The sequence below is a fragment of the Procambarus clarkii genome, chromosome 53 (genome assembly GCF_040958095.1).
Source record: "Procambarus clarkii isolate CNS0578487 chromosome 53, FALCON_Pclarkii_2.0, whole genome shotgun sequence".
Lineage (NCBI taxonomy): Eukaryota > Metazoa > Arthropoda > Malacostraca > Decapoda > Cambaridae > Procambarus > Procambarus clarkii.
This window is the reverse complement of record NC_091202.1, coordinates 4210431-4235716: the sequence shown is the minus strand read 5'-3', so window position 1 is coordinate 4235716 and position 25286 is coordinate 4210431. Positions and strand designations below refer to the sequence as shown.

Below are 25286 nucleotides of genomic sequence, written 5' to 3'. Positions count from 1 at the left end.
TGAAGTACCTAATTTCATCCTACCTTGTGCTTCAAACTCCCACTGTATCTTGTAGTACCCACTTCTCCAATATTAGTACTTAAGACATATATCCTTACCAGTGCAATGACCTCGTGTCAATTTATAATGTAGTTGTTTGGTGATATAAAACCTTGCTACAATGTACCTTTTCATCTTACCTGATATGTTAGATTAAGGACCTGCCCGAAACGCTATGCGTGTTAGTGGCTTGGCAAGAATGTAATTGTACTGATATTATTTGATCAATAAAGCCACAAGTCTGACAATGTACTTGTTTACCTCAATTTATTGATCAAATAATTCAGGGAGTGAACATGGAGCGGTTCCTATGGCCTGAGCGGTTTGCTACTGACCCAAACTCCACCAACGCCTCTCAAGAATGGCGTCACTGACTCAAAACATTCAAAAACTTCTCTTTAACAGTACAACAAACAACTCTCACCGTTGACAAGCTTTATCTCCTGATAAACTACGTTGCTCCACGTGTGTTCGACAACATGGCTGACTGCACTACGTATGATGCGGCTGAGAAATCCCTAACGGAACTATTTGTAAAGTCCAAGAATGAAGTATTCGCAAGGTATGTGCTTGCAAATCGACGCCAACAATCCGGTGAGTCGATTGACCAGTTTCGTCGGGCATTGAAATTATTAGCTAAAGATTGTCAGTTCAAAGCCGTGACTGCAGCAGAAGCTTGTGATAACTGTGTGAGAGATGCTTTCATTAATGGGCTAGGTTCTGCCACAATAAGGCAGCGCTTACTTGAAAATAAAATTTTAGACTTACAGTCAGCCTTAGACTTACCAGGCTTAAGTTCGAGAAACGGCACAGAAACTTTCTGCCTCTTATGTTCAGCCAGGAGCTACAAACGTTGCCGTGACACATTCATTAGACCTGGAGGACTCAAGAGGACAAGGAATTGTAGAAAAATAAGTTGAAACATTTTCCGCAGCTACAACTAGTGTTTTCAAGTGCTTCTTTTGTGGTTACATTCGGCATCCTCGCAGTCGATGTCCAGCTAGGGAGGCTCTGTGTATGAATTGCAAGAAAAAGGGTCATTATGCTAAGGTCTATCGATCTTTGAAACAGTGTAACGGTGCTTCAAACACCCGACATTCAGATTCTATGTTTGCTACTTTAGCTGGGACTTCACCCTCATGCCTCGGTAAATCAGTTCTTAGCTCTAAAGTCAATGGGATTCCAGTCAGTGCACTGATAACTTTATTCATAAGAATATTGTCGAGCAGAGCGGGTTACTCGTCAGTGTTCTGTAGACTTTAGAACTGCAAGGAGAAACTTACCATGATGTGAATATCAAAGTGTTACCCGATTTCTGTGTCGATGTGATTTTGGGCCATAAATTTTAGCGAAATCATTCCGTGCTCGAAATGACTTTTGGAGGAGAAAAACGCTCACCTTAGAATAGGTGGATTACCTGCCGTCAAAGTACCTGCTCCATCGCTCTTCAGTAATTTAACACCATACTGCAAGCCGATTGCTGTAAAATCCAGACGGCATTCTGAGGCTGACAAGATGTTTATTGAATCTGAGACAGCACGGATGCTGCGTGAAGAGATAATTAGGTACAGTAATTCTCCATGGTGAGCACAGGTATTAGTAACTAGAGGAGAAAATCACAAGAAAAGAATGGTTGAAAATTATTCACAAACAATAAACCGATTAATGGGGCTGGATGCCTACCCCTTATCACATATAGATGAAATTGTGAATAATGTTGCCAGATTTAAAGTATACAGCACACTCCTTCCATGCATGAAGCCATATATCTGGGGGATAGCATTGTTTTTTTTCAATGGAAGAGACGGTTTAGGACCATTCTCTCGAATGTTTTGCAAGTGCAGCTAGTAAGCAAAATTGAGCGGGAGGCATTCTCTTGATTGGGCTTGAGAATTTGATTGATTATACTGTTGGTCCAAGAGATAGGAAGTTCCCTAGTAATATAGCTCATATTATACAGCTCAAGAAGGGGATTTTCTGGTACTAGAGGAAGCAAACGCAGTATGACATAAGTGATCCCATCCTCACCGGGGGATATAACTTTACCTTTGTTTAGGGCCGAGAGTAACTCAAACTCAGTAAATGACACGTTGCATTCATCTTCCTTATGAAGCATGAAGTCAACGAGCCTTTCTCGATATCCGTAACCGGCATTTAATCACAACAAACTCCAGTATCAGCTTACAACAAACTCCAGTATCAGCTTATAACAAACTCTAGTATCAGCTTACAACAAACTCCAGTACCAGTTTACAACAAACTCCAGTATCAGCTTACAACAAACTCCAGTATCAGCTTACAACAAACTCCAGTATCAGCTTACAACAAACTCCAGTATCAGCTTACAACAAACTCTAGTATCAGCTCACAACAAACTCTAGTATCAGCTTACAACAAACTCTAGTATCAGCTTACAAACAACTCCAGTATCAGCTCACAACAAACTCTAGTATCAGCTTACAACAAACTCCAGTATCAGCTTATAACAAACTCCAGTATCAGCTTACAACAAACTCTAGTATCAGCTTACAACAAACTCCAGTATCAGCTTACAACAAACTCCAGTATCAGCTTACAACAAACTCCAGTATCAGCTCACAACAAACTCCAGTATCAGCTCACAACAAACTCCAGTATCAGCTCACAACAAACTCTAGTATCAGCTCACAACAAACTCTAGTATCAGCTTACAACAAACTCCAGTATCAGCTTACAACAAACTCTAGTATCAGCTTACAACAAACTCTAGTATCAGCTTACAACAAACTCTAGTATCAGCTCACAACAAACTCCAGTATCAGCTTACAACAAACTCCAGTATCAGCTTATAACAAACTCCAGTATCAGCTTACAACAAACTCTAGTATCAGCTTACAACAAACTCCAGTATCAGCTTACAACAAACTCCAGTATCAGCTTACAACAAACTCCAGTATCAGCTCACAACAAACTCTAGTATCAGCTTACAACAAACTCCAGTATCAGCTTACAACAAACTCTAGTATCAGCTTAAAGCAAATTCCAGCATCAGCTCAACACATCTAGTATCAGCTTACAGCTAACTCTTGCAGAAGCTTACAACAAACTCCAGTATCAGCTCAAAACAAACTGTATTATCAGCTTACAAGAAGCTCTATTATCAGCTTACAGCAAACTTTAGTATAAGCTTACAACAAACTCCAGTATCATCTTACAACAAACTCTAGTGTCAGCTTACAACAAACTCTTGCATCGGCTTATAACAAACTCCAGCATCAGCTCACAACAAATTTTATTATCAGTTTAGAACAAACTCTTGTATCAGCTAATAACAAACTCTAGTATCAGCCTACAACAAACTCTAGTAACAGCTTACACCTGGCTCTTGTATCAGCTAATAACAAACTCTAGTATCAGCTTGCATCAGCTTACAACAGACTCTAGTATCAGCTCTCAACAAACTCCAGCATCAGCTCACAACAAATTTTATTTTCAGTTTAGAACAAACTCTTGTATCAGCTCACAACAAATTCTAGTATCAGCTTACAACAAACTCTAGCATTACCTTACAACTTACAACAAACTCAGCATCAGTGTGATCAACCCATCTTCCTGTTCAGTAAGTAATTATCAAAAGAAGGCACCAAACCGGGAAGGCTATGTACCACCATCAAATGTACGGCATAATCAGAGGGCGCTAAATATCACCAAGGATGGCAATACGAGAACAGAAACACATAAGGCGAACGATATCAACAGTATCCGATTCACCAAGAATTCAATCGAGGGACAAGTGACAGCGAGGAACGGTCGGAAAGCAAGACACACGCTCGTTCTGGAAGTCAGGACATTCAACAAGGATATGCACGACTGTAAGAGGGACAATGCAATTTGGACAATACGGAGCAGGGCGGCGCTCTATTAAGTGACCATGAGTTAAGCGAGTATGGCCAATATGCAACCTTGCCAGAGCTGTTTCCCACCGCCGGTTATGGTGGTAGGAGGAAGGCCACAGGGACACACTACTCTTAAGAGTACGCAGTTTGTTACCAGTAACAGAAGACCAACAACCCTGCCAACGGGCAAAGATGGAGGAATGAATAACTGGGTAAAAGTCGGAATAAGGAATACCTTAACGGGAGATGGGAAAAGTATGGATAGCTTCCTTAGCGGCAGTATCCGCACGCTCATTTAAAGAGACACCAACATGGCAGGGAACCCAGCAAAACTCTACCGACTTAAATTTACTGGAGATAAGAAACAGCCAATGTTAAATCTCGATGACCACCGGGTGGATCGGATTAAAGGACCCCAAAGCCATGATGGCACTTCGAGAGTTAACTACCACCACAAAGGAGGATTGACAACGAGAAAGCAGGAGACGAAGAGCATAGAGAATAGCATAAAGTTCTGCTGTGAAGACGCTAGCCTCTGGAGGAAAGCGACACATATAAGTGTGGTCAGGAAAACAACAGAGTAGCCCACACCGTCAGCAGACATAGACCCATCGGTGAAGACGGAAACAGAGTGGGAGTGTGAAGAAAAGTGCTCAAGGAAAAGGCATTTCAGAACTGTAGGAGGTAAAAGCTTTAGTGATGCAGGTCAGGGAAGTACAAAATTAGGGAAGAGGGACCCTCCACGGGGACAAGGACAGAAGAATACTAGGAAAAACATTGGTAATACGAACCGAAAGAGAATCTTGGCATCAACGGGCTTGACAGTGAAGGGGATCCTCCTGTTTAGATAGTACTTTTTACACCATAGTACAAATATTGATGTACTAAGCAATTAGATTGTAGAATTTTGTACTATTAACATTTATAAAGTCCGAAAATAATGAAGTTCAAAAATAAAACTAAAAAAAAAAATTCTAGGCCGAGGGGCCTCGTAGCCTGGTGCATAGCGCGCAGGACTTGTAATTCTGTGGCGCGGGTTCGATTCCCGCACGAGGCAGAAACAAATGGGCAAAGTTTCTTTCACCCTAAATGCCCCTGTTACCTAGCAGTAAATAGGTACCTGGGAGTTAGTCAGCTGTCACGGGCTGCTTCCTGGGGGTGGAGGCCTGGTCGAGGACCGGGCCGCGGGGACACTAAAGCCCCGAAATCATCTCAAGATAACCTCAAGATTGTATAGCACACATATGTACTAATAATGTATAGCACACATATGTAGTAATAATGAGAACTGCTGAAGGCCTATTGGCCCATACGAGGCAGCTCCCATTATAACCACCGAAGGAGATAGTAATAGGAAAAAGAAAAGGATAGCAAGGGAGCGTAGGAGAAGACAATGAACAGAAAAAGGGAGAAGAGAGAAAGAAAAGGAAAGAGAAAGAAAGATAAATGGAAGGGGTAAGCTTATGTTAAGTCACGTTTGTTAGAAAGATTAGAGCATTTGAGTATATACTGTGAAAGGGAAGAGTCCACAGCAACAAAGCCAGGACTCAAGTTCATGTTGGGTACATTGTGTATAAGAGCCGATTCTACAAGACGGCGTCTGTGTAGAGTAGAGGCAGGAAAGATTATTTTGGAGGAAGACCAATCAATGGGATGATTAGAATCCCTCACATGGCAGAAGAGAGCATTGTTAGTGTCTGCAGACTTAACACTTCTCTTGTGTTCTTTAAGTCTGTCATTCAGTGTACGGCCAGTTTCGCCAAAGTATTGGAGAGGACAAGATGAACAGGAAATAGAGTAGACACCAGCAGCATTAGAAGCAGGAAGAGCAGTGTGAACTAGATTGCTACGAAGTGTGTTAGTTTGTCGAAAGGCGAGTTTAATGTCAAGAGGACGAAAGGTATTGGTAAAAGTTTTGAGTTCAGATATGAAGGGAAGGCATAGTACAGTGCTACTAGTGTTGGAAGCAGGTTTAGGATGAAAGAAATTTCGTTTAGCTTGAGAGTAGGCACAGTTGATGAAATGCAAAGGATAACCAAAGAAGTCGTCCCTTCAACTTCTAGTGTGTGGTCTGGTCAACATACTTCAGCCACGTTATTGTGACTCATCGCCTGCATATGTACTATATTAGGCCTCAGGTAGCGTGTATTAGGCCTAGGAAGGTTAGGTTAGGTTAATAGTTTGTCATTACAACATAAGTAAAAATCGTATTCCGGTTTGTCTAAATTTAATAGTATCAATTTCTTTCTAATTTGGTTGTACTTCAGTGTATGTACTATGGGCCTCATTGTTACTATAAGTACTATCAAAACAGGAGGATTGGCTACTATATCTGCAAACCATCCTTATTTGGACGAGTATTGTGAGCGTGTGAGATGGTGTATATTGAGTACGAGGAGAGGTTTGTCTTTGGACACAACCAATAGTTCGGACATTAAGGGGAAGGTTTCCTTTCCATCATAAGTCCAAGTCATATTAGTATACCCAACACCTTCTGATGTTATAACAACCCACAGATATGATTCCAAGAGTGATATTATTGCACCCAACACCTGCTAATGTTGTAGACAACCCACAGATGAGTCCAAGAGTGATATTAGTGTATCAAACACCTGCTGATGTTGTAGACAACCACAGATATGAGTCCAAGAGTGATATTAGTATACCCAACACCTGCTGATGTTGTAAACAACCAGATATGAGTACAAGAACGATATTATTTCACCCAACACCTGTCAATGTTGTAGACAACCACCCACAGATGAGTTCCGGAGTGATATTATTACACCAAACACCTGTCGATGTTGTAGACAACCACAGATGAGTCCAAGAGTGATATTATTGCACCAAACACCTGTCGATGTTGTAGACAACCACAGATGAGTCCAAGAGTGATATTACTGCACCAAACACCTGTCGATGTTGTAGACAACCCACAAATGAGTCCCAGAGTGATATTATTGCACCCAACACCTGCTTATGTTGTAGACAACCCACAAATGAGTCCCAGAGTGATATTATTGCACCCAACACCTGCTTATGTTGTAGACAACCCACAAATGAGTCCCAGAGTGATATTACTGCACCTAACACCTGCTCATGTTGTAGACAACCAGCAGATACGCGTCCAAGAGTGATATCATTGCCCCCAACACCTGCTAATGTTGATGACGATCAACAGATACGAGTGCAAGTGATATTAGTGTACCCAGCACCTGCTGATGTTGTAGACAACTCAGTTATGAGTCCAGGATTGATATTATTGCACCCAACACTTGCTGATGTTGCAGACAACCACAGATATGACGAGGTTTCACAGGATAATGGTCCATGAAGGACCGAGGCGTCGTCACTGCCTTTGTTATACTTGTGGGTAGTGTGTAGTGTTGAGCCGTGTTAGTGTGACATACTCTCCACATACTGATGTTGTACATGACCGACTGTGGTGTGTGAGCCGTGTTAGTGTGACATACTCTCCACATACTGATGTTGTACATGACCGACTGTGGTGTGTGAGCCGTGTTAGTGTGACATACTGATGTTGTACATGACCGGCTATGTGGTGTGTGAGCCGCGTTAGTGTGACATACTCTCCACATACTGATGTTGTACATGACCAACAATGTGGTCTGTGAGCCGTGTTAGTGTGACATACTGATGTTGTACATGACCGGCTATGTGGTGTGTGAGCCGTGTTAGTGTGACATACTCTCCACATACTGATGTTGTACATGACCGGCTATGTGGTGTGTGAGCCGTGTTAGTGTGACATACTCTCCACATACTGATGTTGTACATGACCGGCTATGTGGTGTGTGAGCCGCGTTAGTGTGACATACTCTCCACATACTGATGTTGTACATGACCAACAATGTGGTCTGTGAGCCGTGTTAGTGTGACATACTGATGTTGTACATGACCGGCTATGTGGTGTGTGAGCCGTGTTAGTGTGACATACTCTCCACATACTGATGTTGTACATGACCGACTGTGGTGTGTGAGCCGCGTTAGTGTGACATACTCTCCACATACTGATGTTGTACATGACCAACAATGTGGTCTGTGAGCCGTGTTAGTGTGACATACTGATGTTGTACATGACCGGCTATGTGGTGTGTGAGCCGTGTTAGTGTGACATACTCTCCACATACTGATGTTGTACATGACCGGCTATGTGGTGTGTGAGCCGTGTTAGTGTGACATACTCTCCACATACTGATGTTGTACATGACCGACTATGTGGTGTGTGAGCCGTGTTAGTGTGACATACTCTCCACATACTGATGTTGTACATGACCGACTATGTGGTGTGTGAGCCGTGTTAGTGTGACATACTCTCCACATACTGATGTTGTACATGACCGACTATGTGGTGTGTGAGCCGTGTTAGTGTGACATACTCTCCACATACTGATGTTGTGTGTGTCAGGTATAGTGCTGGATGGTGCCTAGTTCATTAAGGGAGGAAATATCAATAACTATCTCTTGTTATATATACATTTTGATCAGATTTTGTTAATAATTATTTAATGCTTGTGTAGTAAATAGCATATGTGACGAATGTCAGTAGCCAAATTATGGAAAGAAGTATATTAGATATAATTTTAAAATCATCTACTGATAGCATATGATGCGGTGTAAGGTAAAACAATAAGGAGTGAATCAAGAGAAATAGTAATTAATTATAGAAAGGGTGGAATCACTCTGCACTGTTAATGGACAATTCCAAAATGTCCTGTTCTAAACTTGGTTACCTTTAACTTAACACAACTGAATTAATAAAATTTTCAGTGCTTTATATAAATTTATTGATATGTTTCATATGACAATGGTTTATAAATCACTACATTTGGGCAGCTTACATAAAGCGACTGATGGAAGCACATAGATTAATGGAACAAAAAAATGCTTGGTAATCATCAAAAAGTTTTAATTCTACATAAATCTAAATTCACTACAACCTGAAAACTTAGAAATTTATAACAGAGGACATAAAAATTCAGCATTTCTAGCTGCTCCTTAAATAATTTTAACTAAAACTCTTGTGTGATGTTATGACAAAACACTTAAAGTAAAGATATCAAATTCATTAGAATGTGAGGCGAAGTAATGTATAACTTTGAAGCATACTTTACATACATACATTCCACCTCCACAAGAACAAAAGATTACCACACTGCCTCTAAATATGGGACGCCTCCATCCTTGATTAACGGTCCTTAGGAACACAACCCTTGTGACCAGACAATATATTACAGCTCGATCATAAATAGTCGAAATTAAATCGGGAACTTGTTAATCCGTAGCTTCTCACCAGGTGGTATCAATAACCACACAGCGACAAATTAATGCTTATACAATACCAAATAAGATTTGCATCAAAACACTTTATCGTGACCTAATAATTTGAACTGATAATACAGCTGATCTAAAATAAATAAATATGTTCCTTCTTGACGTCTCCGGATATTTGCAGGCGTCAGATTAGATCACTACGAGTCATTATTCACCTCCATGGTACTACTCCAAGTCTCGGGGAATGTCTGGAGGTGTGCCTCCGCCACTTCTACTCCCTAATGATGGCCACCATAACCGTCTTGTAGTCGCCAGAAATTTCACCCTGTAGAAAAGAAACGGATCGCAGGCGGTTAACATCTAATTTGTGCTCATATCAGCCGGTCCTCCTAAGGTTCCCCAACGTCAAGAAATTGTCGTACACTAGATTCAGGAACAAGACAGTCGTAAAATTGTCGCACACTAGAGATTCAGGAATCAGACAGTTGTAAAATTATCGCACACTAGAGATTCAGGAACCAGACAGTCGTAAAATTATCGCACACTAGAGATTCAGGAACCAGACAGTCGTAAAATTGTCGCACACTAGAGATTCAGGAACTAGACAGTCGTAAAATTGTCACACACTAGAGATTCAGGAGTTAGTGAGGCACAAATTGCGTCACTAACTCCTCCTTCCACCACCGTCCATAGGATGGGTCCCTGAACCCATTATATGCCTACAGTACCCTTATCCTAACCTACTAGAGGACCCAAAACAGAAAACGGGACAGTATGTCAATTTCGCTAGCCGCTACCATTTTCTAGTACGACGATTTTTGAGCTTAGGTAAAGTATATGTAAAAATGCGACGTTTTATTAGGAGGACAGGTTAGAGGAGGGTGAAGGGAATACCAGTACGATTAACCACACTTACGAACCCACTGTAAATTTTGCAATACATCTTCTATCAAATATATTCCTAAAGTTACCTTCGATGGAATGTACAAAATACAGACAATTATACCCATAAAAAGGTTCACGATTTATAACATTGGAGAGCCATAGGCATAACATAACGTGAGAGCAACTATAAACCTAACTTACCCTCTCCTAGGCCACATTTATTACATATGTGTACGATGCTAGGCCTAGGAAATGTTAGGTTTGGTGGTGGCCGACCATCTACAAACAACAATTGTTGTTTTTAGTGATAGTCAAAGAAACTTTTGTACGTTCATTAACCCGTAACTACAGGCACTCGAGTAGTAATTACAGGCACTCGAGTAACTACAGGCACTCGTGCAGTAACTACAGGCACTCATGCAGTAACTACAGACACTCGTGCAGTAACTACAGACACTCGTGCAGTAACTACAGACACTCGTGCAGTAACTACAGGCACTCGAGTAGTAACTACAGACACTCGTGCAGTAGCTACAGGCACTCGAGTAGTAACTACAGGCACTCGTGCAGTAACTACAGTCACTCGAGTAGTAACTACAGTCACTCGTGTAGTAACTACAGGCACTCGAGTAGTAACTACAGGCACTCGTGCAGTAACTACAGGCACTCGAGTAGTAACTACAGGCACTCGAGTAGTAACTACACACACACGTGTAGTAACTACAGGCACTCGTGCAGTAATTACAGGCACTCGTGTAGTAACTACAGGCACTCGTGTAGTAACCACAGGCACTCGTCTAGTAACTACAGGCACTCGTGTAGTAACTACAGGCACTCGTGCAGTAACTACAGACACTCGTGTAGTAACTACAGACACTCGTGCAGTAACTACAGGCACTCGTGCAGTAACTACAGGCACTCGTGCAGTAACTACACACTCGTGTAGTAACTACAGGCACTCATGTAGTAACTACAGGCACTCGCATAGTAACTACAGGCACTAATGTAGTAACTACAGGCACTCATGTAGTAACTAAACACTCGTGTAATAACTACAGGCACTCGTGCAGTAACTACAGGCACTCGAGTAGTAACTACAGGCACTCGTGCAGTAACTACAGGCACTCGTGTAGTAACTACAGGCACTCGTGTAGTAACTACAGGCACTCGTGTAGTAACTACAAGCACTCGTGTAGTAACTACAGGCACTCATGTAGTAACTACAGGCACTCGCATAGTAACTACAGGCACTAATGTAGTAACTACAGGCACCCATGTAGTAACTACACACTCGTGTAATAACTACAGGCACTCGTGCAGTAACTACAGGCACTCGTGCAGTAACTACAGGCACTCGAGTAGTAACTACAGGCACTCGTGCAGTAACTACAGGCACTCGAGTAGTAACTACAGGCACTCGAGTAGTAACTACAGGCACTCGAGTAGTAACTACACACACACGTGTAGTAACTACAGGCACTCGTGCAGTAATTACAGGCACTCGTGTAGTAATTACAGGCACTCGTGTAGTAACTACTGGCACTCGTGTAGTAACTACAGATACTCGAGTAGTAACTACAGGTACTCGTGTAGTAACTACAGGCACTCGTGTAGTAACTACAGGCACTCGTGCAGTAACTACAGACACTCGTGTAGTAACTACAGGTACTCGTGTAGTAACTACTGGCACTCGTGTAGTAACTACAGGCACTCGTGCAGTAACTACAGACACTCGAGTAGTAACTACAGACACTCGTGTAGTAACTACAGGCAGTCGAGTAGTAACTACAGGCACTCGTGTAGTAACTACAGGCACTCGTGCAGTAACTACAGGCACTCGTGTAGTAACTACTGGCACTCGTGTAGTAACTACAGGCACTCGTGTAGTAACTACTGGCACTCGTGTAGTAACTACAGGCACTCGTGCAGTAACTACAGACACTCGTGTAGTAATTACAGACACTCGTGTAGTAACTACAGGCACTCGGGAAGTAACTACAGGCACACGTGTATTAACTACAGGCACTCGTGCAGTAACTACAGGCACTCGTGCAGTAACTACAGACACTCGAGTAGTAACTACAGACACTCGTGTAGTAACTACAGGCACTCGGGAAGTAACTACAGGCACACGTGTATTAACTACAGGCACTCGTGCAGTAACTACAGGCACTCGTGCAGTAACTACAGGTACTCGTGTAGTAACTACAGGCACTCGTGTAGTAACTACAGGCACTCGTGTAGTAACTACAGACACTCGAGTAGTAACTACAGACACTCGTGTAGTAACTAAAGGCAGTCGAGTAGTAACTACAGGCACTCGTGCAGTAACTACAGATACTCGTGTAGTAACTACAGGTACTCGTGTAGTAACTACAGGCACTCGTGTAGTAACTACAGGCACTCGTGTAGTAACTACAGACACTCGGGAAGTAACTACAGGCACACGTGTATTAACTACAGGCACTCGTGCAGCAACTACAGGCACTCGTGTAGTAACTACAGACACTCGAGTAGTAACTACAGACACTCGTGTAGTAACTACAGGCAGTCGAGTAGTAACTACAGGCACTCGAGTAGTAACTACAGGCACTCGTGCAGTAACTACAGGCACTCGAGTAGTAACTACAGGCACTCGAGTAGTAACTACACACACACGTGTAGTAACTACAGGCACTCGTGCAGTAATTACAGGCACTCGTGTAGTAACTACAGGCACTCGTGTAGTAACCACAGGCACTCGTCTAGTAACTACAGGCACTCGTGTAGTAACTACAGGCACTCGTGCAGTAACTACAGACACTCGTGTAGTAACTACAGACACTCGTGCAGTAACTACAGGCACTCGTGCAGTAACTACAGGCACTCGTGCAGTAACTACACACTCGTGTAGTAACTACAGGCACTCATGTAGTAACTACAGGCACTCGCATAGTAACTACAGGCACTAATGTAGTAACTACAGGCACTCATGTAGTAACTAAACACTCGTGTAATAACTACAGGCACTCGTGCAGTAACTACAGGCACTCGAGTAGTAACTACAGGCACTCGTGCAGTAACTACAGGCACTCGTGTAGTAACTACAGGCACTCGTGTAGTAACTACAGGCACTCGTGTAGTAACTACAAGCACTCGTGTAGTAACTACAGGCACTCATGTAGTAACTACAGGCACTCGCATAGTAACTACAGGCACTAATGTAGTAACTACAGGCACCCATGTAGTAACTACACACTCGTGTAATAACTACAGGCACTCGTGCATGCCCCTGTTACCTACAAGACGCCTTAATCCACTTGACCATCACGACCGGACAATAATGAGGTGATAGCATATGAATAATGAGGTGAAGGGTTCGAGTCACTTCTGGGGTGTGAGTTTTCAGTTGCATATTGTCCTGGGGACCATTCAGGCTTGTTCGCATTTGTGTTCCTCACGTGTGCCCCAAAGAATGAGGTGATTTGGTAAAATGCTATGCCCAAGATTACTATCCGAGTGCCGGCGGTGGGGTGGTTCAAATAGCCTCGGCTATCACCTCATTATTGTCCGGTCGTGATGGTCAAGTGGATTAAGGCGTCTTGTACATACCAGTTGCGTGTCTCCTGGGAGTATGGGTTCGAGTCACTTCTGGGGTGTGAGTTTTCAGTTGCATATTGTCCTGGGGACCATTCAGGCTTGTTCGCATATATATATATATATATATATATATATATATATATATATATTAGTATATTTTGGTAGCAGTCTTTCCTGTAGACATATATTATTAAATATGACCGAAAAAGTAAGATTAATAATTCTAACACGAATTTTCTCGATCTTTCGTACATTTCTTTTCACTGTTGGTGGTAATTCAAAAATCAATTCTCCAAAATTCATTTTTATTTCTAGTCTGACGCGACACTTGAGCGCGTTTTGTAAAACTTATTACATTTTCAAAGACTAGTTTACACATACACAACTGAATAGAACTTACACATCTCCGATTTGTTTATATGTACATTTGAGTGAGGTGGATGGGGTGAGGTGGTATTAATAGGGTATTAATTTCATCAACACAAGACAGAACACGAAACAATGGGTATTGAATGGAAGTGTTGTATTTGTTGGATATTTCTTCCATATTAGTTGTATAGGGATGTATAGCGACGAACTTAGGAGGGAAGAGCAGGCTCAATCTCTTGAAGGAGATTATCGTCACAATATATATATATATAAAAGTTTGTGAGGGTACCACCTCTGGTGCCAGTGTGGGGACCCATAGCCTCGGAGAAGAAAATAAAAAGTATTTAGAGGAGACCTTTATGGATGATGAGGAATTAGCCTCGGCTACCATCATCTTTTGTCCGGTCGTGATGGTCGAATGGTTAAGGGGGCCTGTACACCAGTTACAGAGTGGTCCTGGCAGTATGGGTTCGAGTCATTTCTGGGGTGTGAGTTTTCAGTTGCATATATGCCTGGGGACCATTCAGGCTTGTTCGCATATATATATTTGACAAAATTTGACAAATATTAGAAGGTACATTAAAATAAAACTTGAGGGTTATCAACAGGTACATTGTAGCAAAACTTGAGGATTATTTCAAGGTATAATGCTGTAAAATATGCATTCAATATAACAACCATGATATAAGAAATGGCAATGATTACAATTATAAAGTATTGCTTAGGTACATATATTGGGGATTGGGTAACACTTGATACACTGCACGTTTAAAGCAGTAGGTAGGACACTATGAAGATGATATTAGGTAATTTTTTGGGTTTATTTTTGAATAAGGCAAAAGTTGGACAGTTTTTAAATTCGTCAGGGAGTGAGTTCCATAGACTAGGTCCCTTTATTTGCAGTGTTTACACAGATTAAGTTTGACTCTTGGGGATATCAAAGATATATTTATTTCAGATGTGGTGATTATGGGTTCTATTACATCTGTCCAGGAAAAGTTTCAGAACAAGGTTTTATAAATGTAAATAGCACAAGAGAATGTGTGGAGTGAGTTTATGTTTAGCATGTTTAGGAATTTAAATAGGGGGCTGAGTGTTTTCGTTTGCTATTGTTCTAATAGAAGGTTTTTGTTGGGTGATGATGAGCTTGCAGTGGTTGAACCCCATGCACAGATACCATATGTAAGATATGGATAGATTAGCGCATAGTATAATGAGAGGAGAGCAGAGTTTGGAACATAATATCTGATTTTAGAGAGTATACCAACCGTTTTTGAGACTTTCATGCCCTATGCATAAGTAAAACCTTGAAGTACCTAATTTCATCCTACCTTGTGCTTCAAACTCCCACTGTATCTTGTAGTACCCACTTCTCCAATATTAGTACTTAAGACATATATCCTTACCAGTGCAATGACCTCGTGTCAATTTATAATGTAGTTGTTTGGTGATATAAAACCTTGCTACAATGTACCTTTTCATCTTACCTGATATGTTAGATTAAGGACCTGCCCGAAACGCTATGCGTGTTAGTGGCTTTGCAAGAATGTAATTGTACTGATATTATTTGATCAATAAAGCCACAAGTCTGACAATGTACTTGTTTACCTCAATTTATTGATCAAATAATTCAGGGAGTGAACATGGAGCGGTTCCTATGGCCTGAGCGGTTTGCTACTGACCCAAACTCCACCAACGCCGCTCAAGAATGGCGTCACTGACTCAAAACATTCAAAAACTTCTCTTTAACAGTACAACAAACAACTCTCACCGTTGACAAGCTTTATCTCCTGATAAACTACGTTGCTCCACGTGTGTTCGACAACATGGCTGACTGCACTACGTATGATGCGGCTGAGAAATCCCTAACGGAACTATTTGTAAAGTCCAAGAATGAAGTATTCGCAAGGTATGTGCTTGCAAATCGACGCCAACAATCCGGTGAGTCGATTGACCAGTTTCGTCGGGCATTGAAATTATTAGCTAAAGATTGTCAGTTCAAAGCCGTGACTGCAGCAGAAGCTTGTGATAACTGTGTGAGAGATGCTTTCATTAATGGGCTAGGTTCTGCCACAATAAGGCAGCGCTTACTTGAAAATAAAATTTTAGACTTACAGTCAGCCTTAGGCTTACCAGGCTTAAGTTCGAGAAACGGCACAGAAACTTTCTGCCTCTTATGTTCAGCCAGGAGCTACAAACGCTGCCGTGACACACTCATTAGACCTGGAGGACTCAAGAGGACAAGGAATTGTAGAAGAATAAGTTGAAACATTTTCCGCAGCTACAACTAGTGTTTTCAAGTGCTTCTTTTGTGGTTACATTCGGCATCCTCGCAGTCGATGTCCAGCTAGGGAGGCTCTGTGTATGAATTGCAAGAAAAAGGGTCATTATGCTAAGGTCTATCGATCTTTGAAACAGTGTAACGGTGCTTCAAACACCCAACATTCAGATTCTATGTTTGCTACTTTAGCTGGGACTTCACCCTCATGCCTCGGTAAATCAGTTCTTAGCTCTAAAGTCAATGGGATTCCAGTCAGTGCACTGATAACTTTATTCATAAGAATATTGTCGAGCAGAGCGGGTTACTCGTCAGTGTTCTGTAGACTTTAGAACTGCAAGGAGAAACTTACCATGATGTGAATATCAAAGTGTTACCCGATTTCTGTGTCGATGTGATTTTGGGCCATAAATTTTTGCGAAATCATTCCGTGCTCGAAATGACTTTTGGAGGAGAAAAACGCTCACCTTAGAATAGGTGGATTACCTGCCGTCAAAGTACCTGCTCCATCGCTCTTCAGTAATTTAACACCATACTGCAAGCCGATTGCTGTAAAATCCAGACGGCATTCTGAGGCTGACAAGATGTTTATTGAATCTGAGATAGCACGGATGCTGCGTGAAGAGATAATTAGGTACAGTAATTCTCCATGGTGAGCACAGGTATTAGTAACTAGAGGAGAAAATCACAAGAAAAGAATAGTTGAAAATTATTCACAAACAATAAACCGATTAATGGGGCTGGATGACTACCCCTTATCACATATAGAAGAAATTGTGAATAATGATGCCAGATTTAAAGTATACAGCACACTCCTTCCATGCATGAAGCCATATATATGGGGGATAGCATTGTTTTTTTTTCAATGGAAGAGACGGTTTAGGACCATTCTGTCGAATGTTTTGCAAGTGCAGCTAGTAAGTAAAATTGAGCGGGAGGCATTCTCTTGATTGGGCTTGAGAATTTGATTGATTATACTGTTGGTCCAAGAGATAGGAAGTTCCCTAGTAATATAGCTCATATTATACAGCTCAAGAAGGGGATTTTCTGGTACTAGAGGAAGCAAACGCAGTATGACATAAGTGATCCCATCCTCACCGGGGGATATAACTTTACCTTTGTTTAGGGCCGAGAGTAACTCAAACTCAGTAAATGACACGTTGCATTCATCTTCCTTATGAAGCATGAAGTCAACGAGCCTTTCTCGATATCCGTAACCGGCATTTAATCACAACAAACTCCAGTATCAGCTTACAACAAACTCTAGTATCAGCTTACAACAAGCTCTAGTATCAGCTTACAACAAACTCTAGTATCAGCTTACAACAAACTCTAGTATCAGCTTACAACAAGCTCTAGTATCAGCTTACAACAAACTCTAGTATCAGCTTACAACAAGCTCTAGTATCAGCTTACAACAAACTCTAGTATCAGCTTACAACAAACTCTAGTATCAGCTTACAACAAGCTCTAGTATCAGCTTACAACAAACTCTAGTATCAGCTCACAACAAACTCTAGTATCAGCTTACAACAAACTCTAGTATCAGCTTACAACAAACTCCAGTATCAGCTTACAACAAACTCTAGTATCAGCTTACAACAAACTCCAGTATCAGCTTACAACAAACTCCAGTATCTGCTTACAACAAACTCTAGTATCAGCTCACAACAAACTCTAGTATCAGCTTACAACAAACTCCAGTATCAGCTTACAACAAACTCCAGTATCAGCTTACAACAAACTCTAGTATCAGCTTAAAGCAAATTCCAGCATCAGCTCAACACTCTAGTATCAGCTTACAGCTAACTCTTGCAGAAGCTTACAACAAACTCCAGTATCAGCTCAAAACAAACTGTATTATCAGCTTACAAGAAGCTCTATTATCAGCTTACAGCAAACTTTAGTATAAGCTTACAACAAACTCCAGTATCATCTTACAACAAACTCTAGTGTCAGCTTACAACAAACTCTTGCATCGGCTTATAACAAACTCCAGCATCAGCTCACAACAAATTTTATTATCAGTTTAGAACAAACTCTTGTATCAGCTAATAACAAACTCTAGTATCAGCCTACAACAAACTCTAGTAACAGCTTACACCTGGCTCTTGTATCAGCTAATAACAAACTCTAGTATCAGCTTGCATCAGCTTACAACAGACTCTAGTATCAGCTCTCAACAAACTCCAGCATCAGCTCACAACAAATTTTATTATCAGTTTAGAACAAACTCTTGTATCAGCTCACAACAAATTCTAGTATCAGCTTACAACAAACTCTAGCATTACCTTACAACTTACAACAAACTCAGCATCAGTGTGATCAACCCATCTTCCTGTTCAGTAAGTAATTATCAAAAGAAGGCACCAAACCGGGAAGGCTATGTACCACCATCAAATGTACGGCATAATCAGAGGGCGCTAAATATCACCAAGGATGGCAATACGAGAACAGAAACACATAAGGCGAACGATATCAACAGTATCCGATTCACCAAGAATTCAATCGAGGGACAAGTGACAGCGAGGAACGGTCGGAAAGCAAGACACACGCTCGTTCTGGAAGTCAGGACATTCAACAAGGATATGCACGACTGTAAGAGGGACAATGCAATTTGGACAATACGGAGCAGGGCGGCGCTCTATTAAGTGACCATGAGTTAAGCGAGTATGGCCAATATGCAACCTTGCCAGAGCTGTTTCCCACCGCCGGTTATGGTGGTAGGAGGAAGGCCACAGGGACACACTACCCTTAAGAGTACGCAGTTTGTTACCAGTAACAGAAGACCAACAACCCTGCCAACGGGCAAAGATGGAGGAATGAATAACTGGGTAAAAGTCGGAATAAGGAATACCTTAACGGGAGATGGGAAAAGTATGGATAGCTTCCTTAGCGGCAGTATCCGCACGCTCATTTAAAGAGACACCAACATGGCTGGGAACCCAGCAAAACTCTACCGACTTAAATTTACTGGAGATAAGAAACAGCCAATGTTAAATCTCGATGACCACCGGGTGGATCGGATTAAAGGACCCCAAAGTCATGATGGCACTTCGAGAGTTAACTACCACCACAAAGGAGGATTGACAACGAGAAAGCAGGAGACGAAGAGCATAGAGAATAGCATAAAGTTCTGCTGTGAAGACGCTAGCCTCTGGAGGAAAGCGACACATATAAGTGTGGTCAGGAAAACAACAGAGTAGCCCACACCGTCAGCAGACATAGACCCATCGGTGAAGACGGAAACAGAGTGGGAGTGTGAAGAAAAGTGCTCAAGGAAAAGGCATTTCAGAACTGTAGGAGGTAAAAGCTTTAGTGATGCAGGTCAGGGAAGTACAAAATTAGGGAAGAGGGACCCTCCACGGGGACAAGGACAGAAGAATACTAGGAAAAACATTGGTAATACGAACCGAAAGAGAATCTTGGCATCAACGGGCTTGACAGTGAAGGGGATCCTCCTGTTTAGATAGTACTTTTTACACCATAGTACAAATATTGATGTACTAAGCAATTAGATTGTAGAATTTTGTACTATTAACATTTATAAAGTCCGAAAATAATGAAGTTCAAAAATAAAACTAAAAAAAAAAATTCTAGGCCGAGGGGCCTCGTAGCCTGGTGCATAGCGCGCAGGACTCGTAATTCTGTGGCGCGGGTTCGATTCCCGCACGAGGCAGAAACAAATGGGCAAAGTTTCTTTCACCCTAAATGCCCCTGTTACCTAGCAGTAAATAGGTACCTGGGAGTTAGTCAGCTGTCACGGGCTGCTTCCTGGGGGTGGAGGCCTGGTCGAGGACCGGGCCGCGGGGACACTAAAGCCCCGAAATCATCTCAAGATAACCTCAAGATTGTATAGCACACATATGTACTAATAATGTATAGCACACATATGTAGTAATAATGAGAACTGCTGAAGGCCTATTGGCCCAATCGAGGCAGCTCCCATTATAACCACCGAAGGAGATAGTAATAGGAAAAAGAAAAGGATAGCAAGGGAGCGTAGGAGAAGACAATGAACAGAAAAAGGGAGAAGAGAGAAAGAAAAGGAAAGAGAAAGAAAGATAAATGGAAGGGGTAAGCTTATGTTAAGTCACGTTTGTTAGAAAGATTAGAGCATTTGAGTATATACTGTGAAAGGGAAGAGTCCACAGCAACAAAGCCAGGACTAAAGTTCATGTTGGGTACATTGTGTATAAGAGCCGATTCTACAAGACGGCGTCTGTGTAGAGTAGAGGCAGGAAAGATTATTTTGGAGGAAGACCAATCAATGGGATGATTAGAATCCCTCACATGGCAGAAGAGAGCATTGTTAGTGTCTGCAGACTTAACACTTCTCTTGTGTTCTTTAAGTCTGTCATTCAGTGTACGGCCAGTTTCGCCAAAGTATTGGAGAGGACAAGATGAACAGGAAATAGAGTAGACACCAGCAGCATTAGAAGCAGGAAGAGCAGTGTGAACTAGATTGCTACGAAGTGTGTTAGTTTGTCGAAAGGCGAGTTTAATGTCAAGAGGACGAAAGGTATTGGTAAAAGTTTTGAGTTTAGATATGAAGGGAAGGCATAGTACAGTGCTACTAGTGTTGGAAGCAGGTTTAGGATGAAAGAAATTTCGTTTAGCTTGAGAGTAGGCACAGTTGATGAAATGCAAAGGATAACCAAAGAAGTCGTCCCTTCAACTTCTAGTGTGTGGTCTGGTCAACATACTTCAGCCACGTTATTGTGACTCATCGCCTGCATATGTACTATATTAGGCCTCAGGTAGCGTGTATTAGGCCTAGGAAGGTTAGGTTAGGTTAATAGTTTGTCATTACAACATAAGTAAAAATCGTATTCCGGTTTGTCTAAATTTAATAGTATCAATTTCTTTCTAGTTTGGTTGTACTTCAGTGTATGTACTATGGGCCTCATTGTTACTATAAGTACTATCAAAACAGGAGGATTGGTTGCTATATCTGCAAACCATCCTTATTTGGACGAGTATTGTGAGCGTGTGAGATGGTGTATATTGAGTATGAGGAGAGGTTTGTCTTTGGACACAACCAATAGTTCGGACATTAAGGGGAAGGTTTCCTTTCCATCATAAGTCCAAGTCATATTAGTATACCCAACGCCTTCTGATGTTATAACAACCCACAGATATGATTCCAAGAGTGATATTATTGCACCCAACACCTGCTAATGTTGTAGACAACCCACAGATGAGTCCAAGAGTGATATTAGTGTATCAAACACCTGCTGATGTTGTAGACAACCACAGATATGAGTCCAAGAGTGATATTAGTATACCCAACACCTGCTGATGTTGTAAACAACCAGATATGAGTACAAGAACGATATTATTTCACCCAACACCTGTCAATGTTGTAGACAACCACCCACAGATGAGTCCCGGAGTGATATTATTACACCAAACACCTGTCGATGTTGTAGACAACCACAGATGAGTCCAAGAGTGATATTATTGCACCAAACACCTGTCGATGTTGTAGACAACCACAGATGAGTCCAAGAGTGATATTACTGCACCAAACACCTGTCGATGTTGTAGACAACCCACAAATGAGTCCCAGAGTGATATTATTGCACCCAACACCTGCTTATGTTGTAGACAACCCACAAATGAGTCCCAGAGTGATATTATTGCACCCAACACCTGCTTATGTTGTAGACAACCCACAAATGAGTCCCAGAGTGATATTACTGCACCTAACACCTGCTCATGTTGTAGACAACCAGCAGATACGCGTCCAAGAGTGATATCATTGCCCCCAACACCTGCTAATGTTGATGACGATCAACAGATACGAGTGCAAGTGATATTAGTGTACCCAGCACCTGCTGATGTTGTAGACAACTCAGTTATGAGTCCAGGATTGATATTATTGCACCCAACACTTGCTGATGTTGCAGACAACCACAGATATGACGAGGTTTCACAGGATAATGGTCCATGAAGGACCGAGGCGTCGTCACTGCCTTTGTTATACTTGTGGGTAGTGTGTAGTGTTGAGCCGTGTTAGTGTGACATACTCTCCACATACTGATGTTGTACATGACCGACTGTGGTGTGTGAGCCGTGTTAGTGTGACATACTCTCCACATACTGATGTTGTACATGACCGACTGTGGTGTGTGAGCCGTGTTAGTGTGACATACTGATGTTGTACATGACCGGCTATGTGGTGTGTGAGCCGCGTTAGTGTGACATACTCTCCACATACTGATGTTGTACATGACCAACAATGTGGTCTGTGAGCCGTGTTAGTGTGACATACTGATGTTGTACATGACCGGCTATGTGGTGTGTGAGCCGTGTTAGTGTGACATACTCTCCACATACTGATGTTGTACATGACCGGCTATGTGGTGTGTGAGCCGTGTTAGTGTGACATACTCTCCACATACTGATGTTGTACATGACCGGCTATGTGGTGTGTGAGCCGCGTTAGTGTGACATACTCTCCACATACTGATGTTGTACATGACCAACAATGTGGTCTGTGAGCCGTGTTAGTGTGACATACTGATGTTGTACATGACCGGCTATGTGGTGTGTGAGCCGTGTTAGTGTGACATACTCTCCACATACTGATGTTGTACATGACCGACTGTGGTGTGTGAGCCGCGTTAGTGTGACATACTCTCCACATACTGATGTTGTACATGACCAACAATGTGGTCTGTGAGCCGTGTTAGTGTGACATACTGATGTTGTACATGACCGGCTATGTGGTGTGTGAGCCGTGTTAGTGTGACATACTCTCCACATACTGATGTTGTACATGACCGGCTATGTGGTGTGTGAGCCGTGTTAGTGTGACATACTCTCCACATACTGATGTTGTACATGACCGACTATGTGGTGTGTGAGCCGTGTTAGTGTGACATACTCTCCACATACTGATGTTGTACATGACCGACTATGTGGTGTGTGAGCCGTGTTAGTGTGACATACTCTCCACATACTGATGTTGTACATGACCGACTATGTGGTGTGTGAGCCGTGTTAGTGTGACATACTCTCCACATACTGATGTTGTGTGTGTCAGGTATAGTGCTGGATGGTGCCTAGTTCATTAAGGGAGGAAATATCAATAACTATCTCTTGTTATATATACATTTTGATCAGATTTTGTTAATAATTATTTAATGCTTGTGTAGTAAATAGCATATGTGACGAATGTCAGTAGCCAAATTATGGAAAGAAGTATATTAGATATAATTTTAAAATCATCTACTGATAGCATATGATGCGGTGTAAGGTAAAACAATAAGGAGTGAATCAAGAGAAATAGTAATTAATTATAGAAAGGGTGGAATCACTCTGCACTGTTAATGGACAATTCCAAAATGTCCTGTTCTAAACTTGGTTACCTTTAACTTAACACAACTGAATTAATAAAATTTTCAGTGCTTTATATAAATTTATTGATATGTTTCATATGACAATGGTTTATAAATCACTACATTTGGGCAGCTTACATAAAGCGACTGATGGAAGCACATAGATTAATGGAACAAAAAAATGCTTGGTAATCATCAAAAAGTTTTAATTCTACATAAATCTAAATTCACTACAACCTGAAAACTTAGAAATTTATAACAGAGGACATAAAAATTCAGCATTTCTAGCTGCTCCTTAAATAATTTTAACTAAAACTCTTGTGTGATGTTATGACAAAACACTTAAAGTAAAGATATCAAATTCATTAGAATGTGAGGCGAAGTAATGTATAACTTTGAAGCATACTTTACATACATACATTCCACCTCCACAAGAACAAAAGATTACCACACTGCCTCTAAATATGGGACGCCTCCATCCTTGATTAACGGTCCTTAGGAACACAACCCTTGTGACCAGACAATATATTACAGCTCGATCATAAATAGTCGAAATTAAATCGGGAACTTGTTAATCCGTAGCTTCTCACCAGGTGGTATCAATAACCACACAGCGACAAATTAATGCTTATACAATACCAAATAAGATTTGCATCAAAACACTTTATCGTGACCTAATAATTTGAACTGATAATACAGCTGATCTAAAATAAATAAATATGTTCCTTCTTGACGTCTCCGGATATTTGCAGGCGTCAGATTAGATCACTACGAGTCATTATTCACCTCCATGGTACTACTCCAAGTCTCGGGGAATGTCTGGAGGTGTGCCTCCGCCACTTCTACTCCCTAATGATGGCCACCATAACCGTCTTGTAGTCGCCAGAAATTTCACCCTGTAGAAAAGAAACGGATCGCAGGCGGTTAACATCTAATTTGTGCTCATATCAGCCGGTCCTCCTAAGGTTCCCCAACGTCAAGAAATTGTCGTACACTAGATTCAGGAACAAGACAGTCGTAAAATTGTCGCACACTAGAGATTCAGGAATCAGACAGTTGTAAAATTATCGCACACTAGAGATTCAGGAACCAGACAGTCGTAAAATTATCGCACACTAGAGATTCAGGAACCAGACAGTCGTAAAATTGTCGCACACTAGAGATTCAGGAACTAGACAGTCGTAAAATTGTCACACACTAGAGATTCAGGAGTTAGTGAGGCACAAATTGCGTCACTAACTCCTCCTTCCACCACCGTCCATAGGATGGGTCCCTGAACCCATTATATGCCTACAGTACCCTTATCCTAACCTACTAGAGGACCCAAAACAGAAAACGGGACAGTATGTCAATTTCGCTAGCCGCTACCATTTTCTAGTACGACGATTTTTGAGCTTAGGTAAAGTATATGTAAAAATGCGACGTTTTATTAGGAGGACAGGTTAGAGGAGGGTGAAGGGAATACCAGTACGATTAACCACACTTACGAACCCACTGTAAATTTTGCAATACATCTTCTATCAAATATATTCCTAAAGTTACCTTCGATGGAATGTACAAAATACAGACAATTATACCCATAAAAAGGTTCACGATTTATAACATTGGAGAGCCATAGGC

General features: G+C 41.6%; 2 protein-coding genes across 2 annotated transcripts in view; one reads left to right on the top strand and one right to left on the bottom strand.

Moving 5' to 3' along the window:
- Nucleotides 1-518: 518 nt before the first annotated feature.
- LOC138352317 (mucin-22-like) lies at nt 519-11167 on the top strand. Its single transcript, XM_069304693.1, has 4 exons — nt 519-633; nt 974-1186; nt 10446-10747; nt 11153-11167. The coding sequence occupies exons 1-4, from the start codon at nt 519-521 to the stop codon at nt 11165-11167; spliced, it is 645 nt and encodes a 214-aa protein (XP_069160794.1).
- Nucleotides 11168-23726: 12559 nt separating this feature from the next.
- Nucleotides 23727-25286, bottom strand: part of LOC138349765 (annexin B9-like) — a 39504-nt gene continuing 37944 nt past the window's right edge. Inside the window, exon 7 of the mRNA XM_069304720.1 lies at nt 23727-24562. The gene's annotated coding sequence lies outside the window, so the exon portion shown is untranslated. The remainder of the gene's footprint in view (nt 24563-25286) is intronic.